Raw genomic sequence first — 22,347 nt, 5'->3', positions numbered from 1 at the left:
GTCTGCCTGTTACACATTACGACCCTCTTCAACTGTCGGCAGTTCCTGTCAGTCAACAGACGAGGTCAGTCTGTACGCTTTCGTGCTGTACGTGTCCCTTCGCGTTTCCACTACTCTATCACATAGGAAACGGTGGACCTAGGGATGTCCACATTTGATGTCCGTGCGCTCCTTGGAGCGCCCCATTCTGCTCTCTCACGATGTCTGATGACTACTGAGGTCGCTGATATGAGTACTTGGCAGTATGGGGCAACACAATGCATCTAATATGAAAAACGTATGTATCCGGGGGTTTCAGGATAATTTTGATCACATAGTGTATAAATTAAAGTTTGACACCTTAGTTTCTTGCTGTACATAAAAGTTAATCTCAGGAACTGCTGTAGGGTTTTTGATGTGGTTTTCTCTACCAAATAGACTGATTCATGAGGAAGGTTTCTGTGTATCATTTATAAACATTTCGTGCTGGCTGCAGTATGGTCCATTCAAGTACCCAGCTGCCATGAAAATGACACCGTTGCCATCTAGTGGTGATAGGTGTACGGCTGTCTGACAGTAGCACCAAACGGGCGCGAGCTACCTCTGTAGCAAGGCTGGTGTGCGCTACCGCCAACTTCCTAAATAGCCTTGGATTCGGGACGTATTGGATATTAAACTGACAAGAACAAATTGCATAGTGTAGAGCTAATGTTTACGTGGTGTAAAGGGAAACGTGGGGAAAGTTTACATAGAAAGTGTAGTAGCTCGCACCAGACTGCCACTGCAGTCAGCCAGAACGGGTGGTGCAGTAGGTTACAGATACCAACACTGCCATGAGATATCATGCAAAACACCGATTAAACATTGAACAGAGAACATTTTTGCCTTCTGAGAATGTTCGTGCCATGTAGTGCTTACTTATGTTAAAGTGAAGATATTCAGTTACACAACAACGTTCTCTGAATTTTATTTGTAGCTGAATACATCACCACTACCACAGACAAGTTATCTAGTTGTAGATAGTTACTATAGCTCTCCCCATATGAAGCCATGGTGGGTCACTAGTTTTGTATATAACGACAGATTAACAACGGGATTTCTCATTGGTAAATCTTTGTTTGTTTGCGAGAAGATACTCTCATCTAAAAAGGAGAAACATCTTCAAGCACATACTGACCTGTTGAGAGTGTTTTTGGCCAATTTGCAACATTTTTGATGGCCAGAATGCGATTTTCACTCTGCAGCGGAGTGTGCGCTGACATGAAACTTCCTGGCAGATTAAAACTGTGTGCCAGAACGAGAATCGATCTCAAGATCTTTGCCTTTCGCGGCCAAGTGCTCTACCAGCTTACCTATCCAAGAACGACTCACGACCTGTCCTCACAGCTTCAGTGCTGTCAGTACCTCGTCTCCTATGTTCCAAACTTCACAGAAGCTCTTGCAGAAATAGCGCTCCTGGAAGAAAGGCTATTGCGGAGACGTGGCTTAGCCACAGTCTGGGGGATGTTTCCAGAAGGAGGTTTTCACTCTGCAGCGGAGTGTGCACTGGTATGAAACTTCGCGGTAGATTAAAACACAGTGAGCGTACGACGGTTGCCCTGGCCAATACACCGGATTGCTCACCCAGAGGTTGCTGAGAGGCTGGCCCGCCACCACTCGGCAGCCACTCTGACTGGTGGACTCTGACACTGAGACGAAGGAGTGGGCAATGATTTACCCGTATGGGTTATCACACTCATTTCTCTCTATTGTCCACAGTTTTTATGATCATGATGCACCCATTTTTCTTTCATTATCAATGACACCTAACTTTTTAAGTCTACCCAACTTTCTTACATTTTTTTGTCATTGGGCGTTGCTTCTCAGTATCTCAATCTAAGTTAGTATATTCTCGCTGTATTTATACTGTACATGTGCAAGCTTCGTTTTTTTTTTTTTTTCATTTCCTGTAACTTAACATGCCAAAACAGGTCTTGGAATTAACAAAGTTCATATCCGCAACTAGGGTGGCCTTTCATTTATTGGTATAATGTGATAAAGGACTTTGTTGAGATTAAATTACCCAATGACTTTATAAATGGAGACAGAGGTTTTCTTTTTTCTTTTTAATTAATTCTGTGTGGAATCTTGCTCTATACCTGGTCAGACAAAAGAGGATCAGGTTACTGCTATTTACTGCCCTGTTGATGTTTTACTATCTATAACGGTTGCCATTGGCTGTTTTTGGTCATGTTATTGTGTGTATTTTCTCCGTGTGTGGTCTCTTGTTTCCTGGCTGTTGGCCCTCCCATTAAGTTTTTAAATTGCTTTGCACGTCTCTCTCTCTCTCTCTCTCTCTCTCTCTCTCTCTCTCGTTTTTTCTTCCTTGAAAATGAGTGGCTTTTCACATGTCGGAATATCGGCTGCCTTGGTAACCGCTTCCAGGCCACATTCCCATAAGTTGTTTGAACAAGTAGTCATTTCATATTCAATGCTACTCGCTTGATGGAAGAACAGTAAGGGCGTAAATGAGACAGATATCATGCACCCAGCCATCTGCCCATACATCCCACCTATCCACCAATTCACACATCCATCCATCCATCCACTACCCATATATGCATCCATACACCCACCAATCGCAGTGTGGGGTAGCCTCACTGTCTGAGGCGCCTTGCCACGGTTCGCGTGGCTCCCCATGTCGGTCGTTCGAATCCTCCCTCAGGCATGGGTGTGTGTGTGTGTTGTCCCTAGTGTAAGTTAGTTTAAGTTAGATTAAGTAGTGTGTGAGCCTTGGGACTGATGAGCTCAGCAGTTTGGTCCCATGGGAACTTACCACAAATTTCCAAAAATATCCACTAATCCACATACCCACCCAACCACACACTGATCCATGCATCGATCAGACCATCCATCCATCCCATACATACATAGATCCATCTACCAACCCATCCCCTGCCCGTCCACCCACCCTATATATTCATCCATCCATTCATCTGATACCATGTATGAATTGTACAGAAAGGTCGCTCACCTGCAAAATGTCGACATAGTCCAGCTGCAACAGCTTGAGGCTCTTCTCGATGCTCTGCCGGGTCTTACTCGCTGAAAAGTCGAACATGTGGCGAGGATCCAGCTCGTAGCGGCCCACCTTGGTCCCTATGTAGTATGCCTGGCGGGGGACTTCCTTCAGGGCCTGAAAAGGCACCACTCAGTCAGGGAGTCAGCAACAAAGGATACAAAAACATACCACATGGAATGTACCACATGGAAATGATGCAAAACTTAATGGCATAACATGAGACTTCTGGATCTATATCTATACCCATGTCTGTGTCTACATCCACATCTACACCTGCACCTGACCCTTCACCAACATCTACATCTCTATTTACATTTACATCTACATTTATATATATGTAATGGCATCTATATCTACGTCTGTATGCAAAACATATCAGACAAGAAAAATACCTTCCGAGTTAAACATGAATTTAAGAAACCAAAGCAGGCACCCTCTGATAGGTGTATATATTACTGAGCCATCAGTTTGGGAACTTACTTCTGCAAACTACTGATACGAATAATTCACAGGTAAAATGCAGAAATCGACCTCAGGGATGATTGGTTTGGGTTACAGAGAAATGTAGGAACATGCAACGCAGTACTGACCCAACGACTCATCTTAGAAGATGGGTTAAAAAAAAGGCAAACCTATCTTTACAAAATTTGTACACTTAGAGAACGTTTTTAAAAATTTAAGATGAGCACAGTGTTCGAGATTCTGAAGGTAAGAGATATAAACGAAAGACTGTCTACAACTTCTACAATAATCAATGGCAGTTATATGTGTAAAAGCACGTGTTAGGGAAATAGTAGTTAAGAAGGTTCCGAGACAAGATTGTTGCCTATCCCTGGTGTTATTTAGTCTGGGGCCCAAAGAAAAATTTGGAGAAGTAATTAAAAATTCAGGGGGAAGAAAAAAGCCTTGAGGTTACCGACGACATTTAAGTTCTGAAAAAGACAGTAAATGATTTGGAAGGGGAGTTAGTCGGAATGATTTGTGTGTTGAAAAGGGGTTATAAGATGAACATCAACAAAATAAAAATAAAGATAATGGAGTAAAGTAAAATTAAGTGATGCTGAGAGCGTTACATTAGAAAATGAGTCACTAAAACAAGTAGACGTATTTCGCTTTTTGGGGAGCAGAATAGTTCACGATGGGCGAAGTAAAGAGGGCAGATTGGCAATACCAAAAAACAAACGTTTCGCGATAAGAGAAATTTGTTGTTGTTGTTTTGGTTTTCAGTCCGAAGATTGCTTTGCTGCTGCTCTACGCGCTACTTTATCTTGTGCAAGTGCCTTCATCTCTAAATAACTACTGCAAAATCATCCTTTTGAATCTGATACGGTATTTACCTCTTGGTCACCCTCTACAACTTTTATTTCCCACACTTCCCTCCAAGGCTACTATAAATTTATAATCCCTTGACATCTAAGAATGTGTCCTATCGATTGATCCATTGTTTTAGTCAAATTATGCTACAAATTTCCTTTCCCTCAATTTTGTACAGTGCCTCCTTATTAGTTACTCTATCTACCTATCTCATCTTCAGCATTCTTCTGTAGCACCACATCCAAAAGCTTCTACTCCCTTCTTGTGTAACCTTTATTGTTCATGTATCTCTTCCATTCTAGGCTACGCTACAGAGGAACATGTTCAGAAAGGACATCATAACGCTTAAATTCATATTCCATGTTAACAAATTTGTCTTCTTCAGAAACGCTTTTATTGCTGTTGTCAGTCTATATTTTACATCCTTCCTACTTCGTCCACCATCAGTTACTTTACTGCCCAGGGAGCAGAACTAATATACCACTTTTAATGTATCATTTCCTAGTCTATTTCCCTCAGTATCGGCTGACTACTTTCCATTACCCTCGTTTTACGTTTGTCGATATTCATCTCGTTTTCTCTTTTCAAGACACTACCTAGTCCATTCAAAACTGTTTTTCAAGTTCTTTGCAGACTCTGACGGAATTTTAACGGCACTGGCAAACTTTCTTCCTGAACTCTAATTCCTTCACCAAATATTTCTTTTGTTCCCTTTACTGCTTGCTCAAGATACAGATTGAATAACATGGGGGATAGCGTACAACCCTGCCTCACTCCCTTCCCAACCACTGCACCCTTTTCATTGTCCTTGACTCTTATAACTGTAGTCTGGATCCTGCACAATCGCACAAAATCTTCCTCTCGATGTATTTTGCTCCTGCTGTCTTCAGAATTCCAGACTTTTCCAGTCAACATTGCCAAAATTTCTCCAAATCTACAATATCTATAGGTGCAGGTTTCGCTTCCCTTAACCTAACTTCTGATTTAAGTTGTAGGGTCAGTACTGCCTCAGGTATTCCTACACATTTTCCCAGAATCTAAACTGATCTTCCCTGAGATCGACTTCTACGACCTTTTCCATTCTTCTTCAAAAATCGGTGTTAGTACGAGGGTGAGTCAAATGAAAAACTTAAACATTTTTTTAAATATTATTTATCGTGCAGAAGTGATACAAGGCTGTATCACTTTTCAACATAATCTCCCCCACGCTCAATTCAAGTCCTCCAGCGCTTACAAAGTGCATAAATTCCTTTAGATAAAAATTCTTTTGGTAGTCCGCGCAACCACTCATGCACCGCGTGGCGTACCTCTTCATCAGAACTGAACTTCTTTCCTCCCATTGCGTCTCTGTGTGGTCCAAACATACGGAAATCACTTGGGGCAAGGTCTGGTGAGTAGGGTGGATGAGGAAGACACTCAGAATGCAGGTCTGTGATTGTTGCAACTGTTGCACGGGCAGTGTGGGGCCTTGCATTGTCATGTTGCAAAAGGACACCTGCTGACAGCAACCCACGTCGCGCTGATTTGATTCCAGGCCGCAGATGATTTTGTAGGGGTTCTGTGTATGATGCACTGGTGACAGTGGTCCCTCTAGGCACGTAATGATCCAAACTGACGCCTTTTTCGTCCCAAAAGAGCATAACCTTCCCTGCTGATGGTTCTATTCGGAACTTCTTTGGTTTTGGTGATGAGGAATGGCGCCATTCCTTGCTCGCTCTCTTCGTTTCCAGTTGGTGGAAGTGAACCCAAGTTTCGTCCGCAGTAACGATTCTTGCAAGGAAGCCATCACCTTCTCGTTCAAAGCGCCGAAGAAGTTCTTCACGAACATCAACACGACGTTCTCTCATTTCAGGAGTCAGCTGCCGTGGCACCCATCTTGCAGACACTTTCTGAAACTGGAGCACATCATGCACAATGTGGTGTGCTGACCCGTGACTAATCTGAAAACATGCTGCAATCTCATTCAGTGTCACTCCGCGGTTTTCCTTCACTATCGCTTCAACTGCTGCAATGTTCTGTGGAGTCACAACTCGTTGCGCCTGGCCTGGACGAGGAGCATCTTCCACCGAGGTCACACCATTTGCGAACTTCCTACTCCATCCGTAGACTTGCTGCTGTGACAAACATGTTTCACCGTACTGAACCTTCATTCGTCGATGAATTTCAATAGGCTTCACACCTTCACTAAAACCGAATAACAGAACGCTGTTCTTCTCTGGTGCAAGTCGCAAGTGGGGCGGCCATCTTTATACTGATAATGCGACAGTATGTGTGCATCTGCACTATGCTGCCACCTACAGGCCATTCTGCATGTTGCTTGTAGCACGCTTACCAACTTACAGCACAACAGAGCGAAATTTCGATTTGTTATTACAAATATAAGGTTTTCATTTGACTCATCCTCTTATTTTGCAAGCATTTGTTATTAAACAGATAGCACGGTAATATTCACTCCTGCGAGCACCTGCTTCCTTTGTAACTGGAGTTATTATATTCTTCTTGACGTCTGAAGGTATTGTGCCTGTCTCATACGTCTTGAACACTAGCTGCAATAGTTTTGTCAAGGCTGCCTCTCGCATGGATATCAGTAGTGCTCCATGGGTCTTGTTTGGAGTTAGGTCCTTTAGTGCTCTGTGAAACTCTTCTCGCGGTACACATGGTGGCCCACTTAAACATTTCGGCGCAAATATATCTGGAACAACTATAGATACAGACAAACACTTCCACAGGTGTGAATGTAAGGCAGGCGTTCATGAAAGTAAATACTATATGATATTCTAAAACGCAAGCAAATATTATTTTCAACACAAACTTGTGTTTTCTTCTGAAAAGGGGTACCTGTATTATTTGTCGTGCCGTCAAAAACATGAAATATTACAAAAATAATGACATTCGTTCCATCGCATACAATAATTACATTTCTGGAAATTGAAAAGCGAAGCTGACGCTTGAAATAAACGAAACACGGCGCTACTGCACATCCCGAGATGCAAGCGTCAAGCCGACGTTGCTCCGATAGGGTTGTGACGGCGTACTACGATGCAACAAACGCTGTACTTATTGTTATTTACGATGTTATTAAGTAGACTGGAAACAATAGAGATGTCCAGCCAGTGTTTAGGAAACTGTTTAGTCGTTCGTGTTTTATTGATCTTTACATGACAGTAATAAGCAAACGAATATCATGGGCCAGGGTAAACATAATTAACGGCTGACCAAGGACCTAACAGAGTGGTAGATGGTGGTAGTACGTACACTACTGGCCATTAAAATTGCTACACCAAGAAGAAATGCAGATGATAAATGGGTATTTATTGGACAAATATATCATACTAGAACTGACATGTGGTTACGTTTTCACGCAGTTTGGGTGCACAGATCCTGAGGAATCAGTACTCACAACAACCTCCTCTGGCTGTAATAACAGCCTTGACACGCCTGAGCATTGAGTCAAACAGAGCTCGGATGGCGTGTACAGGTACAGCTGCCCATGGAGCTTCAACACGATACCACAGTTCATCAAGAGTAGTGACTAACGTATTATGACGAGCCAGTTGCTCGGCCACCATCGACCAGACGTTTTCAATTGGTGAGAGATCTGGAGAATTTGCTGGCCACGGCAGCAGTCGAACATTTTCTGTATCCAGAAAGGCACGTACAGGACCTGCAACATGCGGTCGTGCATTGTGCTGCTGAAATGTAGTGTTTCGCAGGAATCGAATGAAGGGTAGAGCCACTGGTAGCAACACATCTGAAATGTAACGTCCACTGTTCAAAGTGCCGTCAATGTGAACAAGGGGTGACCGAGACGTGTAACCAATGGCACCCCATACCATCACGCCAGCTGATACGCCAGTATAGCGATGACAAATACACGTTTCCAATGTGCGTTCACCCTGATGTCACCAAACACGGATGCAACCATCGTGATGCTGTAAACAGAACCTGGATTCATCCGAAAAAAATGACGTTTTGCCATTCGTGCACCCAGATTCGTCGTCGAGTACACCATCGCAGACGCTCCTGTCTGTGATGCAGCGTCAAGGGTAACTGCAGCCACAGTCTCCGACCTGATAGTCCGTGCTGCTGCAAACGTCGTCGAACTGTGCGGGCAGATGGTTGTTGTCTTGCAAACGTCCCCATCTGTTGACTCAGGGATCGAGACGTGACTGCACGATCCGTTACAGCCGTGCGGATAAGATGCCTGTCATCTCGACTGCTAGTGATACGAGGCCGTTGGTATCCAGCACAGTGTTCCGTATTACCCTCCTGAACCCACCGATTCCATATTCTGCTAACAGTCATTGGATCTCGAACAACGCGAGCAGCAATGTCGCGATACGATAAACCGCAATCGCGATAGGCTACAATCCGACCTTTATCAAAGTCGGAAACTTCATGGTACACATTTCTCCTCCATACACGAGGCATCACAATAACGTTTCACCAGGCAACGCCGGTCAACTGCTGTTTGTGTTAGAGAAATCAGCTGGAAACTTTCCTCATTTCAGCTCGTTGTAGGTGTCGCCACCGGCACCAATCTTGTGTGAATGCTCTGGAAAGCTAATCAGTTGCATATCTCAGCATCTTCTTCCTGTCGGTTAAATTTCGCGTCTGTAGCACGTCATCTTCGTGGTGTAGCTGTTTTAATGGCCAGCAGTGTAGTTGTGTGACTTGACATATGAATTGTTTGTAGTCCACTTAATAACAGTGTTCATGGCAATAAGTACAAGTTTCAGGCATTACCTCTCATCACAGACAACGCAGAGACTAACGGTCTTCACTTAACGACTGAGAGTAATGGCGTTTACGTAGAGTTGTCAGTGCTAGCAGACAAGCAACACAGCATGAAATAACAGCAGAAATGTATGTGAGGTGAACAACGGACGTAGCCGTTAGCACAGAGCGGCGAAATTTCGCTGTGGCAGCAGCAGGCGACAGACAAGATTGCTTTTACTAACAGCACGACATCACCCGCTGCACCTGTCCTGGGCTCGTGACCACAGCGTTGCACCCTAGATTACAGGAGAATGGTAGCCTCGTCAGGTGAGCCCCGATTTCAGTTGGTATGTACAGGAAGATAGAGATTGGGATACATCCAGGAAATAATTGAGAACCAAGGTTGCCGGTGCTACTCTGAGATGAAGAGGTTGGCACAGGAGAGGAAGTCGTGGTGGGCCAGATCAAGCCAGTCATAAGACTGATGACCTCAAAAAAACAAAAAAGACAGAGGCTTGAGGACAGGCGTCCATCCCCCGCATCATTTGCGAGTGGAACAGGAAAAGACTTTTTTTTTTTTTGTCGTCAGTCTACTGACTGGTTTGATGCGGCCCGCCACGAATTCCTTTCCTGTGCTAACCTCTTCATCTCAGAGTAGCACTTGCAACCTACGTCCTCAATTATCTGCTTGACGTATTCCAATCTCTGTCTTCCTCTACAGTTTTTGCCCTCTACAGCTCCCTCTAGTACCATGGAAGTCATTCCCTCATGTCTTAGCAGATGTCCTATCATCCTGTCCCTTCTCCTTATCAGTGTTTTCCACATATTCCTTTCCTCTCCGATTCTGCGTAGAACCCCCTCATTCCTTACCATATCAGTCCACCTAATTTTCAACATTCGTCTACAGCACCACATCTCAAATGTTTCGATTCTCTTCTGTTCCGGTTTTCCCGCAGTCCATGTTTCACTACCATACAATGCTGTACTCCAGACGTACATCCTCAGAAATTTCTTCCTCAAATTAAGGCCGGCATTTGATATTAGTAGACTTCTCTTGGCCAGAAATGCCTTTTTTGCCATAGAGAGTCTGCTTTTGATGTCCTCCTTGCTCCGTCCGTCATTGGTTATTTTACTGCCTAGGTAGCAGAATTTCTTAACTTCATTGACTTCGTGGCCATCAATCCTGATGTTAAGTTTCTCGCAGTTCTCATTTCTACTACTTCTCATTACCTTCGTCTTTCTCCGATTTACTCTCAAACCATACTGTGTACTCATTAGACCATTCCGTCCAGCAGATCATTTAATTCTTCTTTACTTTCACTCAGGATAGCAATGTCATCAGCGAATCGTATCATTGATATCCTTTCACCTTGTATTTTAATTCCACTCCTGAACCTTTCTTTTATTTCCATCATTGCTTCCTCGATGTACCGATTGAAGAGTAGGGGCGAAAGGCTACAGCCTTGTCTTACACCCTTCTTAACACGAGCACTTAGTTCTTGATCGTCCACTCTTATTATTCCCTCTTGGTTGTTGTACATATTGTATATGACCCGTCTCTCCCTATAGCTTACCCCTACTTTTTTCAGAATCTCGAACAGCTTGCACCATTTTATATTGTCGAACGCTTTTTCCAGGTCGACAAATCCTATGAAAGTGTCTCGATTTTTCTTTAGCCTTGCTTCCATTATTAGCCGCAACGTCAGAATTGCCTCCCTCGTCCCTTTACTTTTCCTAAAGCCAAACTGATCGTCACCTAGCCAATTCTCAATTTTCTTTTCCATTCTTCTGTATATTATTCTTGTAAGCAGCTTCGATGCATGAGCTGTTAAGCTGATTGTGCGATAATTCTCGCACTTGTCAGCTCTGCAGGAAAAGACTAATTGGTAACCTCCACCTTGCACTGTAAGGTGGTTTGTGGACTATGTGTTAGATTTAGATATAGAATTTACCGTGGTAGTCTATTTAATGTTGCCTTCCACGGACAACCTTCTGCAAACAACAACTTGTTCAGTTAGTATGTTTTGTTCTTTTTTAGCTGCGCTGGGCCGGCCTGGACTGTTGGCGGATGGCTTACCTTACCCAGGATGTCTTCGGAGCGGCCCTGCCCGTACCAGGGGGCCGTGTCGATGTAGTTGACCCCCTGGCGGATGGCCTCTCTGATGGTGGCGATGCACTCCTCCTCTGTGATGCTCCTGCAAACAGCGGAGTACTTTGTTACAACATTTCTTCTGAATGTTGGTCTTATGTCACAGCAGTAGGTGGCTCAAAACAAAATGTCCAGACACTCTGTGACCAAAATGGTACTGAAACAGAGGATGACAGACTAAAGGCCGAAATACTAAATGTCTTTTTCCAAAGCTGTTTCACAGAGGAAGACTGCACTGTAGTTGCTTCTCTAGATTGTCGCACAGATGAAAAAATGGTAGATATCGAAACAGACGACAGAGGGATAGAGAAACAATTAAAATCGCTCAAAAGAGGAAATGCCGCTGGACCTGAGTGGATACAAGTTCGATTTTACACACAATACGCGAAGGAACTTGCCCCCCTTCTTGCAGCGGTGTACCGTAGGTCTCTAGAAGAGCTTAGCGTACCAAAGGATTGGAAAAGGGCACAGGTCATCCCCGTTTTCAAGAAGGGACGTCCAACAGATGTGCAGAACTATGGACCTATACCTCTAACGTCGATCAGTTGTAGAATTTTGGAACACGTATTATGTTCGAGTATAATGACTTTTCTGGAGACTAGAAATCTACTCTGTAGGAATCAGCACGGGTTTCGAAAAAGACGGTCGTGTGAAACCCAGCTCGCGCTATTCGTCCACGAGAATCAGAGAGCCATAGACACGGGTTCACAGGTAGATGCCGTGTTTCTTGACTTCCGCAAGACGTTCGATACAGTTCCCCACAGTCGTTTAATGAACAAAGTAAGAGCATATTGACTATTAGGTCAATTGTGTGATTGGATTGAAGAGTTCCTAGATAACAGAACGCAGCATGTCATTCTCAATGGAGAGAAGTCTTCCGAAGTAAGAGTGATTTCAGGTGTGCCGCAGGGGAGTGTCATAGGACCGTTCCTATTCGCAATATACATAAATGACGTTGTGGATGACATCGGAAGTTCACTGAGGCTTTTTGCAGATGATGCTGTGGTGTATCGAGAGGTTGTAACAACGGAAAATTGTACTGAAATGCAGGAGGATCTGCAGCGAATAGATGCATGGTGCAGGGAATGGCAATTGAATCTCAATGTAGACAAGTGTAATGTGCTGCGAATACACAGAAAGATAGTTCCCTTATCATTTAACTACAAAATAGCAGGTCAGCAACTGGAAGCAGTTAATTCAATAAATTATCTGGGAGTACGCATTAGGAACGATTTAAAATGGAATGATCATATAAAGTTGATCGTCGGTAAAGCAGATGGCAGACTGAGATTCATTGGAAGAATCCTAAGGAAATGCAATCCAAAAACAAAGGAAGTAGAATACAGTACACTTGTTCGCCCACTGCTTGAGTGCTGCTCGGCAGTGTGGGATCCGTACCAGATAGGGTTGATAGAAGAGATAGAGAAGATCCAATGGAGAGCAGCGCGCTTCGTCACAGGATCATTTAGTAATCGCGAAAGCGTTACGGAGATGATAGATAAACTCCAGTGGCAGACTCTGCAGGAGAGACGCTCAGTCGCTCGGTACGGGCTTTTGTTGAAGTTTCGAGAACATACCTTCACCAAAGAGTCCAGCAGCATATTGCTCCGTCCTACGTATGTCTCGCGAAGAGACCATGAGGCTAAAATCAGAGAGATTAGAGCCCACACAGAGGCATACCGACAATCCTTCTTTCCACGAACAATACGAGACTGGGATAGAAGGGAGAACCGATAGAGGTACTCAGGGTACCCTCCGCCACACACCGTCAGGTGGCTTGCGGACTATGGATGTAGATGTAGATGTAGATGAATGTACTGAAAGAGAAGCAACTACAGTGACACGCCCGCTAAATCCACTGCACAGAACAGGTGATTAGGATTGTGGAAAGGGTCAAATAAGGTGTCGGTCAGGTGCACTCAAAATTGTAATTTAATAACACCTTTAAACCAAACCGGCCAACAGACCCACCCAACTGCACCATGCGGAGATAAATCCCTGGTCCGCAGCAACTGACTGACTCCTCTCAGAATGCCGACAACATAGTAAATAAGCAAGCACGAAGACAGTTCGGGAGTCAATGCTCATACACACAGCAGACTCATGAAAGATCGGCGAGCCAAAACGCGTCGTCCGGTAGGAAGACCGACCGAGGATGCACCAAGACTGTGGCCCGGCTCAAGAGATGCGTGGCTGCAATGGTTGGGCGAGCCATGTCGATGCAGACCCCACTGCTCCAACCCGACTGCACCAGTGCCGCATTGCAAGTCCAGACTGCGCTCCAGACACGTTCCAACTGACTGGCAGGCCGAACTCGCCACACAAAATCGCCACTCGAACTCGCTTACGACAGACGACGACTGGGAAGTACGCTACTGGCCATTAAAATTGCTACACCACGAAGATGACGTGCTACAGAGGCGAAATTCAACCAACACGAAGAAGATGCTGTGATGTGCAAATGATTAGCTTTGCAGAGAATTCACACAAAGTTGGAGCCGGTGGCGACACCTACAACGAGCTGAAATGAGGAAAGTTTCCAGCTGATTTCTCTAACACACACAGCAGTTGACCGGCGTTGCCTGGTGAAACGTTATTGTGATGCCTCGTGTAAGGAGGAGAAATGTGTACCATGAAGTTTCCGACTTTGATAAAGGTCGGATTGTAGCCTATCGCGATTGCGGTTTATCGTATCGCGACATTGCTGCTCACGTTGGTCGAGATCCAATGACTGTTAGCAGAATATGGAATCGGTGGGTTCAGGAGGGTAATACGGAACGCCGTGCTGGATCCCAACGGGCTCGTATCACTAGCAGTCGAGAAGACAGGCATCTTATCCGCACGGCTGTAATGGATCATGCAGCCACGACTCGATACCTGAGTCAACCCATGGGGACGTTTACAAGACAACAAACATCTGCACGAACAGTTCGACGACGTTTGTAGCAGCGCGGACTATCAGCTCGGAGACTGTGGCTGCAGTTACCCTTGACGCTGCATCACAGAGAGGAGCGCCTGCGATGGTATACTCGACGACGAACCTGGTTGCACGAATGGCAAAACGCCATTTTTTCGGATGAATCCAGGTTCTGTTTACAGCATCATGATGGTCGCATCCGTGTTTGGTGACATCGTGGTGAACGCACATGCGAAGCGTGTATTCACCACCGCCATACTGGCGTATCACCTGGCGTGATGCTATGGGGTGCCACTGGTTACACGTCTCGGTCACCTCTTGTTCGCATTGACGGCACTTTGAACAGTGGACGTTACATTTCAGTTGTATTAACGACCCGTGCCCCTACCTTTCATTCGATCCCTCCGAAACCCTAAATTTCAGCAGGATAATGCACGACCGCACGTTGCAGCTCCTGTACGGGCCTTTCTGGATACAGAAAATGTTCGACTGCTGCCCTGGCCAGCACATTCTCCAGATCTCTTACCAACTGAAAACGTCTGGTCAATGGTGGCCGAGCAACTGGCTCGTCACAATACGCCAGTCACTACTCTTGATGAACTGTGGTATCGTGTTGAAGCTCCATGGGCAGCTGTGCCTGTACACGCCATCCGAGCTCTGTTTGACTCAATGCCCAGGCGTATCAAGGCCATTATTACGGCCAGAGGTGGTTGTTGTGGGTACTGGTTTCTTAGGATCTGTGCACTCAAATTGCGTGAAAATGTAATCAAATATCAGTTCTAGTATAATATATTTGTCCGATGAATACCCATTTCTCGTCTGCATTTCTTCTTGGTGTAGCAATTTTAATGGCCAGTAGTGTAATAGCAGTCGAGCAAAGATACTACGAGAGGGGATTTATCGATACGCGCTGCTAGCGCCGCTCACGGTCAGGCAAAGCAGCAACTCAGTGACAGTAGTTATCTAAATTATCGTAGTGAGGTGCAAGTACGTTAAAAACAGGCTGTAAAACACGTGATGGCGGAAACACGAGCCACGCACACCTCCTACAGGAGTGGAAAATAAAGAGAGAGGCAGTCTGACTACGAAGGGCAAAAGATGTAGGATAACCACGAGTGTCAAATAGTTCAGTGACAGGCGTAAGTATGCAAGTTAATAAACGCCGTCGATGTAGTGACGGCTAGTCTGGGAGAGTGAGATGAGCAGAACCTTCACGTCAGGCTTTACAGGATTAGTCGACGACAGCATCGTGCGAGGTGGTGCAGTGATTCACACACTGGACTCGCATTTGGGAAGATGACGGTTCAAACGCGCGCCCATCCATTCAGTTTTACGTTGAGAACGAAGTATTTCGTGACGACACTGGTATGTAAAACATTCTGGGTGTTCTTGCCGCGTCAGTTCGGGATAAAAGGAGATGATGCGCCCTGTTAAGGACATTCTCGGCCCCAGGGTCCCTGGAATTTATAGTACCCCATGAGAGTGTGGAAGCAATTACATACGTCAGACCATTCGTATCACTTGCGACCGCTGAGCAGAACTCCAGTGGCACATTAAAAAATAGAGAACTAGAGAAATCGGCAATTGTGGAGCACAGCCTCGCTGACAAACATAAAATACTGTTTGATGAAACAAAAATTTTGTCCCTTGCCTCCATATACTGGGATTCTGTTGTTAAGGAGGCTGTTGAAATACGAATGAGCGAGATTAGATTAGATTAATACTAGTTCCATGGATCATGAATTCGATATTTCGTAATGATGTGGAAAGAGTCAAATTTTCCAATACATGACATAATTAAGTTAATTTAACAACATACTTAAGTTAATATAACAACTTTTTTATTTTTTGTGTTTTTTATTTTTTTATTTTTATTTTTTATAATTTTTTTGTTTGGTTCTTTTTCTTTTTTTTCTTAATTTATATCTAAAAATTCCTCTATGGAGTAGAAGGAGTTGTCATTCAGAAATTCTTTTAATTTCTTCTTAAATACTTGTTGGTTATCTGTCAGACTTTTGATACTATTTGGTAAGTGACCCAAGACATTAGTGGCAGTGTAATTCACCCCTTTCTGTGCCAAAGTTAGATTTAATCTTGAATAGTGAAGATCATCCTTTCTCCTAGTATTGTAGTTATGCACACTGCTATTACTTTTGATTGGGTTTGTTTGTTAATAACAAATTTCATAAGAGAGTATATATACTGAGAAGCTACTGTGAATATCCCTAGATCCTTAAATAAATGTCTGCAGGATGATCTTGGGTGGACTCCAGCTATTATTCTGATTACACGCTTTTGTGCAATAAATACTTTATTCCTCACTGATGAATTACCCAAAATATGATGCCATATGAATGCAATGAGTGAAAATAGGCGTAGTAAGCTAATTTACTAAGATGTTTATCACCAAAATTTGCAATGACCCTTATTGCATAAGTATCTGAACCCAAACGTTTCAGCAAATCATCAATGTGTTTCTTCCAATTTAATCTCTCATCAATGGACACACCTAAAAATTTGGAATATTCTACCTTAGCTATATGCTTCTGATTAAGGTCTATATTTATTAATGGCGTCATACCATTCACAAGAAGAACTTTAACCGTGATAGCGGATACTCTCTTTCACGGACATGGGTATTCTTTTAATTTGTGCTCCAACACTAGCCACGTGGCATATTTATGAATGACAGGGCGAGATTTAAAGATCGTGTTGATTTAAAGCTTCCGTTGGGTACATTAACACTGGCAGGTTTTGTACCCAATCATCTCGGAACTCCACAGTTGGGAGGTAGAAAAGGACTTGTGAAAATCCCGCTTATACCAAACACACACAATAAACGAGAGGAGCCGTGTTAGATGATTAAGAACATGTTGATGGCTGTCATACATTACAATATCTTGTTGTTGTTGTGGTCTTCAGTCCAAAGACTGGTTTGATGCAGCTCTCCATGCTACTCTATGCTGTGCAAGTCTCTTCATCTCCGAGTAACTACCACAACCTACATCCTTCTGAATCTGTTTGGTGTATTCATGCCATGGTCTCCCTCTACGATTTTTACCCACCACGCTGCCCTCCAGTATTAAATTGGTGATCTTTTGATGCCTCAGAACATGTCCTACCAACCGATCCCTTCTTCTAGTCAAGTTGAGCCATAAATTTCTCTTTTCCCCCATTCTATTCCGTACCTCCTCATTAATTATGTGATCTACCCATCTAATCTTCAGCATTTTTCTGTAACACCACATCTCAGAAACCCCTATTGTCTTCTTGTCTACATTGTTTCACTTCCACATACAGCGACACTCCACACAAATGCTTTCAGAAAGGACTTCCTGACACTTAAATCTATACTCGATCTTAACAAATTTCTCTTCTTCAGAAACGGTTTTGTTGCCATTGCCACTCTACATATTATATCCTTCCTGCTTCGACTATCATCAGTTATTTTGTTGCCCAAGTAGCAAAACTCACCTACTACTTCAAGTGTCTCATTTCCTAATATAATTCCCTCAGCATCAACCGACTTAATTCGACTACATTCGATTATCCTCGTTTTGTTTTTGTTGATGTTCATCTCATATCCTCCTTTCAAGGCACTGTCCATTCCGTTCACCTGCTCTTCCAGGTCCTTTGTTTTCTATGACAGAATTACAATGTCATCAGTGAACCTCAGAGTTTTTATATCTTCTGCATGGATTTCAATTCCTACCTCGAATTTTTCTTTTGTTTCCTTTACTGCTTGCTCAATATGCAGATAGAATAACATCTGGGATAGGGTACAGCCCTGCCTCATTCCCTTCTCGACCATAGCTTCCCTTTAGTGCCCCTCGACTCTTATAATTGCCATCTGGTTTCTGTACAAATTGTAAATAGCCTTTCGCTCCCTGTGTTTTCTCCCTGCCACCTTTAGAGTTTGGAAGAGTGTATTCCAGTCAACATTGTCAATAGCTTTCTTTAAGTCTACAAATGCTATAAATGTAGGATTATCTTTCCATAACTTATCTTCTATGAGAAGTCGTAGGGTCTGTCTTGCCTCGCGTGTTCCTACATTTCTCCAGATTCCAAACTGATATTCCCCGAGGTCAACTTCTACCAGTTTTTCCATTCATCCGTAAAAGATCCGTGTTAGTCTTTTGCAACCATGACTTATTAAACAGATAGTTCGGTAATTTTCACATCTGTCAACACCTGCTTCCTTTGCAATTGGAATTACTATATTCTTCCTAAAGTCTGTGGGTATTTCATTTGTCTCATACATCTTGCTAACCAGATGGAACCTCTCCCAAGGCTATCAGTAGTTCTAATGGAATGTTGTCTGCTCCTCGGGCCTTGTTTTGACTTAAGTCTTTAAGTGGTTTGTCAAATTCTTCACGCAGTATTATATGTCCCTTCTCATCTTCCTCTGCGTTCTCTTCCATTTCCATAATATTGTCCTCAAGTTCATCGCGCTTGTATAAACCGTCTATAGATTCCTTCCACTTTCGTGCGCTTCCCTCTTTGCTTAGAACTGGTTTTCCATCCGAGCTCTTGATATTCATACAGGTAGCTCTCGTTTGTTCAAAGGTCTTTTTAGTTTACCTGTATGCAGCATCTATCTTACCACCAGTGATATATGCTGGTACATCCTTACATTTGTCCTGTAGCCATTCCTGCTTACCCATTTTGCACTTCCTGTCGATCTCATGTTTTAGTCTTGTTTATTCCCTTTCTTCCGCCTGTTTATTGCATTTTTATACTTTCTGCTATGATCGATTAAATTCAGTATCTCTTGTGTTATCAAAGGATTTCTACCAGCCCTCGTCATTTTACCTACTTGGTCCTCTGCTGCCTTCATTATTTCGTCTCTCAAAGGTACCCATTCTTTTTCTACTGTTTCCCTTTCCCCTGTTCTTGTCATTCGTTCCCTAACGCTCCCTCTGAAACTCTTTACAACCTATGGTTCTTTCAATTTATCCAGGTCCCATCTCCTTAAATTCCCATCTTTTTGCAGTTTCTTCAATTTTAATCTACAATTCATAAACAATAAATTGTCGACACATTTCATATCTGCCCCTGAATATGTTGTACAATTTAAAACCTAGTTCCAAAGTCTCTGTTTTAGCATTATATAATCAATCTGAAACCTTCTGGCGACTCTAGGTCTCTTCCATGTATACAACCTTCTCTCATTGTCTTAAAGTAAGTGTTAGCTGTGATTAAGTTACGCTCTGTGCAAAATTCTACTGGGTGGCTTTCTCTTTCATTCCTTTTCCCCAGTCCATATTCACCTACTATTTTTCCTCCACTTCCTTTTCCTACAATCGTATTCCAGTCGCCCAAGACTGCTAAATTTTCGTCTCCCTTAAATATCCGAATAATTTCTTTTATCTCATAATACATTTCCTCAATCTCCTCCTCATCTGCGGAGCTAGTTGGCATATAAACTTGTACTACATTGGTAGGTGTGGACTTCGTGTCTGTCATGGCTGCAATAATACGTTCACTATGCTGTTCACAGTACCTTATGACTGGTAAATATGGAGTGACACAAGGATTAGTAATGGGTCCTGTTCTGTTCTTACTCTATGCAAATGACCTAAACATAAGCAACGACAGCAGTACAGTATTTGAATTTGCTGATGATATGAGTGTTCTAATTACAGGAAACTCAGAGGAAACTCTTGTAAAAAACATAAAAGAAGCCACTGACAAGCTAACATGTTATTTGATGACAATGACTTAATAATCAACACTGAAAAAACTGTAGCTATGGATATACACACAGCACAAACAAAAAATCTGATATCACCCAATCTAGAGCTATATGGACAAACAATTGCCAAAATACCCTGTACCAAATTTCTTGGACTTCATCTGCTAGACAACTTCAAATGGAAAGAACATATTGAGCAAATGAACAAAACATTAAGTACTTCCTGTTTTGTGTCTCATACATTAAAAAATTGTACCAGCTACAACACCCTTCAGTGTGTATATTATGCAGTTGTACAATCTCACCTCCGGTATGGGATAATGTTCTGGGGAAATTCTGGAGAAGCCATCAAAACATTCAAAATTTAAAAAAAATTATAAGAATAATGGAAGGGGTAGATAATCTCAAATCATGTAGACCACTTCCTTGCATATACATACTTGAAAATATAATGTATTTAAGGCAAAACTTACATACAAAAAGACCACTCATCACTCAAAATCACACAATACACAGCTATGATACAAGACAAAAACTAGATGTACATGTTCAAAGCGCCAACACAAAGTTATTTCAAAACAGCCTTATCCATCCTAGAATCAAACTATACAATGCCTTACCAGATACCATTAAACACATACAAAACATTGGTCACGTCAAATCTAAACTGGCGTCGTACTTGGTCGATCACTGCTTTTATACAGTAAATGAATACCTACAAAACTAAATTTTTCTGTGTTAACTCATTGTAGTCTCATTCACAAGAACATTTGTATTTTATTTCTCTGTATATAACGTAACAACATTTATTTAAGTATTCATCATTAACTGATATATTAATGTGTGTTATTATGTACAAAGGTATATTATATGTAAAACTGCTAATATTAACATAAAAATCCAAATATATCTTGTACATTGTGCAGCTGTACATGAAAATGGATCAATAAATCAATAAGTCATATTCCTATTTTGTTGCTCATTACTAAGCATACTCCTGCATTACCCCTATTTGATATTTTATTTACAGCCCTGTATTCACCTGATGACAAGCCCCATTCCTCCTATCGCCGAATATCACTAATTCCCACTATATCTAACTTTAACCTATCCATTTCCCGTTTTAAATTTTCTAAACTACCTGCCCGATTAAGGGATCTGACATTACTCGCTGTGCTCTGGAGAATGCTAATTTTGTTTCTCCTGGTAACGACATCCTCCTGAGTAGTTCCCACCCGGAGATCCAAACGGGGGATTATTTTACCTCCACAGTATCTTAAGGTTTCATTTAGCACAACATAGTAATAAGGTGTAGAATACGTAAGTAAGACGTACTTCCAAGAGTGTAATAACACCAGTATACATGTGCTACTGCTGCTGCCCAGTCGTCGTGTTTGTGTTTGTTTACATCTGATTTATTCTTATAATGAAAAATGGCGGTCAGAGTGTCAGGTAGGACATACCCATATAGGCTGCTGAGGACGCCGCCGCCACAGCCGAGGTGAGACACGTAAAGGCCGGTCTCGCCCAGTGGGTTGTAGCGCATGGCACGCACCGCCGCCTCGTCGTGGAAGCCTGGCACAAAGGTGGGGGGTAGGCCAGTGGGGGGCGAAGTAGGGGGCGACATGCCAGCCTGCAGCTGATGCTCTGCCTGGTGTCAGCTGCTGAGCGAGAGGGCAGCGAGGCTTGCAAGGGGGCGAGGGGTGCTGTGCGTCGTGGTCAGTCTGCAGCAGAGAGCTACGCGCCGTCCTGGAAACATTGGCACGTATGCAGTTGCTACAACTCTGTTTGTTACAGTTCTGCTCCTAAAGTACATACAGTATAGCTAGACTACTACACTATATGATCAAAAGTATCCAGACAGTTGTTACAGTTTTGCTCCTAAAATACGTATATTTCTTCTCACTCCACACAAGGTATAGCTATACTAGTACACTATATGATCAAAAGTATTCAGACACCCCTAAAATCATATGTTTTTCATATTAGGTGAATTGTGCTGCCATCTATTGCCAGGCGCTCCACATCTGTGACCTCAGCAACCATTAGACATCATGAGAGAGCAACTCCGTGGAACTCCCAGACTTCGAACTTTGTCAGGTGATTGGGTGTCACTTGTGTCATACGTATGTACGCGTGATTTCCACACTCCTAAACATCCCTAGGTCCACTGTTTCCGATGTGATAGTGAAGTGCAAACGTGAAGGGGCACGCTGACCTTGTCCGTTAACTGACAGAGACCGCCGACAGTTGAAGGGGTTCATAATGTGTAATAGACAGACATCTATCCAGGCCATCACACAGGAATTGCAAACTGCATCAGGATCCACTGCAAGTACTATGGCAGCTAGGCTCGAGTTGGGAATACTTGGATTTCACAGTCGAGCGGCTGCTCATAAGACACACATCACGCCAATAAATGACAAACATCGCCTCACTTTGTGTAAGCAGTGTAAACATTGGACAACTGAACAGTGGAGAAAAGTTGTGTCGAGTTACGGTACACAATGTGG

General features: G+C 43.1%; 1 protein-coding gene across 2 annotated transcripts in view; it reads right to left on the bottom strand.

Moving 5' to 3' along the window:
* The window catches only part of LOC124719973 (L-galactose dehydrogenase-like), a 99,908-nt gene that overhangs the window by 36,522 nt on the left and 41,039 nt on the right, over window positions 1-22,347 (bottom strand). For both annotated transcript variants that reach the window (XM_047245189.1, XM_047245190.1), the window contains exons 2-4: window positions 21,298-21,583; window positions 11,151-11,268; window positions 2,993-3,154 (exon numbers count right to left, since the gene is read on the bottom strand). In XM_047245189.1, coding sequence (XP_047101145.1) covers window positions 2,993-3,154; window positions 11,151-11,268; window positions 21,298-21,461 — 444 coding nt within the window. In that variant the 5' untranslated portion in view covers window positions 21,462-21,583. The remainder of the gene's footprint in view (window positions 1-2,992; window positions 3,155-11,150; window positions 11,269-21,297; window positions 21,584-22,347) is intronic.

The sequence above is a fragment of the Schistocerca piceifrons genome, chromosome 11 (genome assembly GCF_021461385.2).
Source record: "Schistocerca piceifrons isolate TAMUIC-IGC-003096 chromosome 11, iqSchPice1.1, whole genome shotgun sequence".
Taxonomy (NCBI): Eukaryota; Metazoa; Arthropoda; class Insecta; order Orthoptera; family Acrididae; genus Schistocerca; species Schistocerca piceifrons.
The sequence above is the reverse complement of the archived record's forward strand: the minus strand, read 5'-3'. Positions and strand labels throughout refer to the sequence as shown.